This window comes from Alosa pseudoharengus, unplaced genomic scaffold, assembly GCF_046254945.1.
Source record: "Alosa pseudoharengus isolate Yale_2024_CS ecotype anadromous, Long Island Sound unplaced genomic scaffold, YU_APseudo_1.1 YU_APseudo_1.1_scf_22, whole genome shotgun sequence".
NCBI lineage: Eukaryota > Metazoa > Chordata > Actinopteri > Clupeiformes > Clupeidae > Alosa > Alosa pseudoharengus.
This window is the reverse complement of record NW_027468680.1, coordinates 12214673-12222172: the sequence shown is the minus strand read 5'-3', so window position 1 is coordinate 12222172 and position 7500 is coordinate 12214673. Positions and strand designations below refer to the sequence as shown.

At 46.9% G+C, this 7500-nt stretch overlaps 1 protein-coding gene across 13 annotated transcripts in view; it reads left to right on the top strand.

Annotated features, from left to right (window-relative positions):
- Positions 1-7500, top strand: part of eml1 (EMAP like 1) — a 59878-nt gene that overhangs the window by 12323 nt on the left and 40055 nt on the right. For 4 of the 13 annotated variants that reach the window (XM_076300563.1, XM_076300561.1, XM_076300560.1 and 1 more), the window contains exon 1: positions 5288-6197. The exons of 1 other annotated variant lie outside the window; for it this stretch is intronic. In XM_076300563.1, coding sequence (XP_076156678.1) covers positions 6131-6197 — 67 coding nt within the window. In that variant the 5' untranslated portion in view covers positions 5288-6130. Of the gene's footprint in view, positions 1-5286; positions 6198-7500 lie in introns of those variants that run through there. 8 more of the 13 variants (XM_076300571.1, XM_076300566.1, XM_076300564.1 and 5 more) reach the window with 3 other exon arrangements.

Below are 7500 nucleotides of genomic sequence, written 5' to 3'. Positions count from 1 at the left end.
CATTACACTCACTAGATTTCCTCTTGCAGGAAGAAAAGCGGAAAAAAACAATTCTACAGTCAGCAGCCAGATGAACTGTTTCCTCCTGATAACCTTCTCATCCTCGCTGACATTTCTTATCTGGACGCAACGCCACTGAATAAATTAGTGGAAACAAACAGAGAATGTGCTTCAGGGAAGGAAAACCAGTTCAGAAATGCAATTCTCAACATGAGAAAGCATGTTGAGAAGCTGAAAGCTTTAAAAGCTGAATTTAATCGTAGTTGCATGTCTGTTTTAATGCGTAGGAGCATGTACATACACCCAAAGGTTGTGACCTGTCTTCAGGCAGCCAAAGATGGGGTGACGGGGCCGGGGTGGATGAACCCCCCCCCCCCCCCCCCCCAAATGTGTGCATTCCTCCGAGGCAGATGGTGCATGGTGGGCAGATTATTAATCCTCTTTGGCTGAAATAACTCTACTTACTTTTGATTGTGCTTAATCTTGACCCATTATGGCGCCTCCTAATATGGCCTGCAAGAGAATGGAGGTTTTGTGTGCATCATCAACAACAGCATGCAGCTTCAGTGAGGGTATTTCTGAAGGCAGTGGGATATCCCTGCGATTGCATCTTGAAGCATGTACAGTCTCCCACGGGAGTGAAAAGGCCTATTCACAACAAGAACGATAACGGTAACGATAAATATAACCATAACGATAAAATCGTTCACAATGAACAACGATAAACAAAGTCTCTCCTTGACCTTGTGTTAATGAATGTGACGGTTAAAATTTGATGGGTTATGATTGGCTATTAGCCTTTTATCGTTCTGAAAATCGCTCTGACAGTGATCCCCAACGATATCGTTCTTCATTTCGTTATCGTTATAGTTTATGTGTGAACGTCGTCATTCATATTAACGAGAACGATATTTAGTTATTATTATGACCGCCGCGCAGCGAAGCGGCGGTCATATAGGTTTAGTCAGATTTTTTTTTTTTCTTTATTTATTTATTTTTTTCGCATGTCCAAATTTCCGTCAAGGATTCCCGGGACACTGAAAGACCGGGGTAGACGAAACTTGGTGGGCATGTAACCCCATATGGATAGCATGGAACCATCGTTTTTCGTTTTGATCTGTAGCCCCCCCGCTGGACTGCACCCCCCGAAAGGAGGGTAGGGCAGACACAGTTTTCTGTGAATATCTTGAGAACCGTAGGGTTTAGGAGGACCATTTTTTTTTTGTATGTTGGTCTTAAGGGGGCATGTCAACCCATCCCATTACCACTTATTTCATGTATAGCGCCACCTAGTTAAAAATTAAAAAGCAAAAAATTAGGTGTTTTCATCACAATATCTCTGGCTGACATGGTCAAAACTGCATGAAATTGAAAGTGTAGGATCATTATGACACCCTCCGAATGCATGCCAAGTTTTGTGAACTTTCGTTCATGGGGGGCCTTACAATAAAATAATGTATGTGTACATTTAGTGACTGTACACCAACAACGATTCCCAGGACACTGAAAGACCGTGGTACACGAAACTTGGTGGGCATGTAACCCCACATGGATAGCATGGAACCATCGCGATCTGTAGCCCCCCCGCTGTACTGGACCCCCCGAAAGCAGGGTAGGGCAGACACAGTTTTCTGTGAATATCTTAAGAACCGTAGGGCCTAAGATGACCAATTTTTTCCGTATGTTTGCCTCCAGGGGTCATGTTAACCCATTCCATGTGCACACATGTGCATAAACAGATACACACCCACCCACATAAATTTACAGTAATCATACGTATGACACATACTCACACAGTAGACATATGTACGCATGCATGCACATGCACAAACACACATACGCAGGCAAACACACAAGCACGCACACACACACACACACACACCCACACACATAAACATAAACGTGTACACGCACACATGCACACAATTCAAGAATTGCTCAGAATTATGAACAGGCAAGATGGGGGTGGGGTTGTATAAAATGAATTTTACATGTGAAATCTATGAACTAATCATGTTTTGGTACTTGTTGTCTAGCAGATACCAGTGAGAACTGAGTGTGGATAATGCAATTTAGTGACACAGTTAGAATCATATAGGCCTTTCAGCGTGATTTATTTTTGTGGAAAAATTGTGCTGGATTGAGCGACGGTCATATTTTGTACCGCTCTGCGGTACATCTAGTTTAAGATATTATAGTTATCATTATCGTTATCGTTCTTGGTGTGAATGGGCCTAAACTCTTCAAGGTATGTGTGTAGATGTGAAGGAGTGTGTGTGAGTATGTGTGGTGGTATTGAGTGTGTTTGTATGTATGGACATGGGCTTCTGCGACGTATGCTCACCTGTGTGTGTGTGTCTCTGTGTATGTATGTGTGTATGTGTGTGTGTGTGTGTGTGTGTGTGTGTGTGTTTGTGCACGCATGTGTATTTGTGTGCACCTCTGTCTATGTCTGTGTGTCTGGATTTATCATTTCTGTGGAAATAATGTGAGTCAATATGTGCGTCCATATGTGTGTTGGTATTTCAGGATGTTTATCTGCCTTGTCCTATTTGTGTTTACTTTTTTTGCTCATGTTTATTTGAGCATTTCCAAATGTGTCACCTTGTGTGTGTGCTGTGTGCTGGTGTGTATTTGTGTGTGTGTGTGTGTGTGTGTGTGTGTGTGTGTGCAGCAGAGCACAGCCAGTGTAGTGGTGTAGGGCAGAGAACAATAGCAGAGCGCAGGGCTGTCCAGCTGCCACCAGGGGATCCCCAGCCACACGCTGAGCCGATAAACCCCAAAATACCCTTCCCCCACTCCCCCTCTCTCCCTCTCTCTTTCTCTCTCTCTCTATCTCTCTCTCTCCCCCTCCCTCCCTGCCTCTCTCGCCCTCTCTTCCTCCCTCTCGCTCTCTCTGTATTCTGCCAATGCCTCACTTTACCTTCCATGCCCTCTCTCTCTCTCTCTCTCTCTCTCTCTCTCTCTCTCTCACTCATTCTCTCTAAGTATCTCTCCCTCTCTCCTTCATTCTCTCTCTCTCTCTGTCTATTTTCTCCTCCGTCTCCCCTCTGTTCAGTCTAATCTGGAGTGCCAATCTCCCGCTGCAGACAGAAAGGGGGGGTTAGGGCGCTCTCTTTAATCTCTCCCTGCCACTCTGGTGGGTTCTCCCCCGTTCGTCCATCCGACGGAGCGCACTAGCATTCAGGCCCGACCCCGAGCACCAGTGCCACTCATAACGAAGATTAAAGCCAAAATACGTCATGCGGATCCCTCCCCCCCCCCCACCACCACAGTTTTTTTGAAAACAAACCCAGCAGCACATATCATGATATCATCCATTCATCTGTGCTGTGAAAACAGAGCTAAAAGACCCTGAGAGAGATTGCCATATTTTGAGAGTAGGATTGAAACACAGGTTTGAGTAAAGTTGAAACAGAGGTGATAGAGCAGACAGAAGGATTGACAGAAGGTAGCAAGGCCTACCATCTCTAACTGACCTTAGAGAGGGTAACATACAGTATTTATTGATCTAAACAGAGGTGAATCTGCAGGTAGAAGGATTTGCGGAGGGGAATAAGGAACAAGGAATAAGGTTCACCATCTTGCGGTACGGTCAATGTCTGGAGAGAGTCCATGGAAATCAGCACAATAAGGAATCAAGTCAGTCTGCTTCCTCCTATTGACCTCTATTACATATGAGGCTTAGCAGGCTAGCTCAGTGTCGTGTAATGCACAGGAGCACAGAGACTTACCCTCAGATTGAGAGAGAGAGAGAGAGAGAGAGAGGGAAGGAGAAAGAGATGGAAGAGAGAGAGAGAGAGAGAGAGAGAGAGAGAGAGAGAGAGAGAGAGAGAGAGAGAGATGCTGTCTGTTGCATCAACCTGCACATTTTGGCAGCCTGTGGTAGCAGGCTTAGCTGCCTGGAGTGTATTGGGGGATGTAATGATGTGGGAGAGAGAGGCAGATGAGAGGGTCTCCCTTCAATGCAATGCTGAGTCTGGTCTGAAGCAACGTGGAGTGAGGATGATCAGATGTTTGGTTGGGCTGTTGGCATGATTGCTTGCATCAAAGATGTGGCATACATATGTGTGTGTGTGTGTGTGTGTGTGTGTGTGTGTGTGTGTGTGTGTGTGTGTGTGTGTGTGTGTGTGTGTGTGTGTGTGGTGGGGGGGGTGGTTGGCATTTGTTAGAGCAGCAGCTCAGATGTGAATATAGGCCACAGCCAACTTTATGCAAACCCCCCCATCCAGACGCATGAATAATTGAGAGAGGTTTTCCCCTGTGCCCTGGCTAAAGCGGACTCCCAGTCAAATCCAAGACGCTGTCTCTCTTTTCATTTCTGGTTCCCTCTCTCTCTCTCTCTTTCTCTCTCTCTGATTCCCCCCCCTTAGCTTTCCCTGTCTGCTATCACATTCTCTCCCATCACTTTCTCCCTCCCTCCCTCTCTCTCTCTCTCCCTCCCTCTCTCTCCTTCTCTCTCTCCCTCTTTCTCTCTTTCCCTCCCTCTCTCTCCAATTTTCTCCCCCCTCTGTCTATCCTCTGATGATTCCGCTCTCTCTAAGCTGGCTGCTTTAAGACAGATAAGCCTGGAAGAAGAAGAGAGCGCGTTTTGTCTCCGAGACGCTGCCAGCGCCGCCTTGTTTTGCTTTGTGGAATAAAGAGAGAAACGTGACGTCACTTGTTTTGTCTCAGGCAGAGCGCGGGCCGCAAAAGTCCCAAAGTATCCCACCCTCCCTCCCCATCCTCCCAGCCCCTTACCCCCCTGTCTGGGCCGAGGAGTCTATTGAGTTTGATGGCAAGGCCCCATGCGATGATTTCATCGCAGGTCTGGTTTGTGTTAGAGGGCTGATTCTCAGTCAAAAGTCCCCGTTGACCGTCCACCACACCTCTGGCTCCAGTGCTGCCTTCTCCCTTTACAATGATGAAACACACTGCGGACATACTACGAGCAGCTATATTTGGACAGTAGTCCTTAAAAGTGTGAGATTACAGTGGCTTGAGAATTGACTTTACCATCATGAAGATGTACGTAAGCACACTTGTGTCAGCATCATTGAAGGGGTTCCATTGTGTGCGTCTTACTTTCTTTCCTCTCCTTCCTTATTTTCTTCCTTCAGTTTTTCATTCTGTCTGTGTTTCTTCAGTCGTTCTTTTCTTTGAGAGCAAGGCTGTCTGGTTTCCCTCTCCTTTCCCTTCTCTCTCTCTCTCTCGTTTCTGTCTTCTCTCTCTTCCCTCTCTCCCTCAGCTGTAGGGCAGGGAGAGAACAGTGTTTTTGAAAGAAGCCCAACCCCCCGTTTGCTCTGATTGGTTAACACCCTCTGGCTGGGGCGGGACCTGGGAGGCTGCTGTCCCTTGACTGTGCGAGGCATTGCACAAACACTCGCACGCGCAGGCTCGAACACATCTACGTAGGCACACACATATACAGATCCTCCTGCACGTTCTCTCATACACACACAAACACACGCACGCACACACGCACGCACACTCACACTGTGAGTCGCTGGCAGCTCCTGTCAGTGAGGTGAAGCTGTTCAAAGCTGTTTTTCCTGTGGAGATCAGTGCAAGGTTTAACTCGGCAAAGCTGCCTCTGAGGTCACATACGGGAGGATCAGAGAAGAGAAAGTGAAGGAGGACAGAAGCAGACCGAGAAGAAGAGAAGAAGACCGGAGAGGAGAAAGAGCAGACTGAAGTTGCCTACCTACCCTCCTCTTTCACTTTGGGTCACGGATTCCTCCATTCTTCACTTTCTTTAATCCCTCTCTTCTTCTGGAGAGGAGAATTATTTGCGTGTCACTCCAGTCAAAGGGACAACAGAGAGGTTGAGAGACCGAAAGAGAGAGAGAGAGAGAAGAAAGCAAGAGTGCGAGAGCGTGAACAAGCGAAAGAGAGAGTTCACATGACATAATCGGAGTGAATGGGTTGCCATGGTAACTGACACCGGCAGGCTGACCCTGAAGAAGTGGATGTTGAATGGGGAGAGGGACGCGGCGGAGGGCCACAGAGACTAACGGGGAGCCGGCAGAGGAGAGCGAGACAGAGCGGAGTCAGGGAGGAGGAGTAGAGGCACCGAGGAGCGGAGGCAGCAGCCGGAGCAGGAGCAGCAGGAGGTGGAGGAAGCGGGGGAGAAGGAGAGCAGAGCTCCAGAATGGAGGACGGCTTTTCCAGCTACAGCAGCCTCTATGACACCTCCTCCCTGCTGCAGTTCTGCAACGGTAAAGGCGCCCATAATCCCCTTTCCCTGTGCTCACGGTGTGTGTGTGTGTGTGTGTGTGTATATAGTATAAGTATAAGTATATATACTCTTTTGATCCCGTGGATCCCGTGAAATTTGGTCTCTGCATTTATCCCAATCCGTGAATTAGTGAAACACACTCAGCGCACAGTGAACACACAGTGAGGTGAAGCACATGTGTGTGTGTGTGTGTGTGTGTGTGTGTGTGTGTGTGTGTGTGTGTGTGTGTGTGTGTGTGTGTGTGCTTGTGTGTGTGTGTGTGTGTGTGTGTGTGTGTGTGTTTGCTTCTCTCTGAGGTTGCTGTCAGATAGAATTTAAACTGTAGTGCCATATCTGCTTGGACCCAAACTCATGGAACATCAAAGTGGTTAGATGCTGTGTGCAGTGGTTGAAGCTGTCAGTGAGAGTTAAGATGTTGTGTTGATGTCCCCTGCTTAGATCCTGTAGGTTTGGAGAAGAGAAAGTTTCTGAATAGCATTTCCATTGGTATGGATAGATATATCACTTGATAGAGTGATAGAGGTAGAGAGAGAAAGAAAGGGAGAATAAGATTGAGATATTCCTGTCATCTATTTTAAAATAAGAAAGGTTGACTTGTAGAGCTGTTCTTTTCTACTCTGTAGCCTGCTTTGTTAGTGTTTTCTGTTCAAATGATTTGATGAACGCACACACACAATCATTCCAGGTCATTTTGCCGGCATTTTCCTCATAATTAGAATTTCTGTGTTATCTTCTCTCTATCTCCCTATCTCCCACCTCCTATGAGGCCATGTACTCTGACCTGTATTTCCCCCATAATAAACCCTTAAGACGGGGGGTGTTGGTTATAATCTGGCATTTTCAAAAGGACAGTCATAAAGCTGCGTGATTCATACGCTGTGAACATTCAAGGAAGTATTGCAGCAAAAAATCTGGGTCAAAATATTACAGGCGCATTGCACAAAACCCCCTCACTCCCTCTCTCTCTCTCTCTCTCTCTCTCTCTCTCTCTCTCTCTCTCTCTCTCTCTCTCTCTCTCTCTTTCTCTCTCTCTCCCTCTCTCTCTCTCTCTCTCTCTCTCTTTCTCTCCACATTGTCATCCAGTGGGAACAAACCCAAGGCATTAGCAGTGAACGAATGAGAGAGGGGGAAAGAGAGAAAAGTGTGAAAGAGAGATGGAGAGAGCTGTTGGGAGAGGGAGAGAGAGAAAGAATGTGTGTTGGTATGGTTGTCTCGTGTTCACTCCAAGGGCGTTTGCTTTATCATATTGTTTGTCTCTATGCTTTGTTTCCTGACATCTCTCT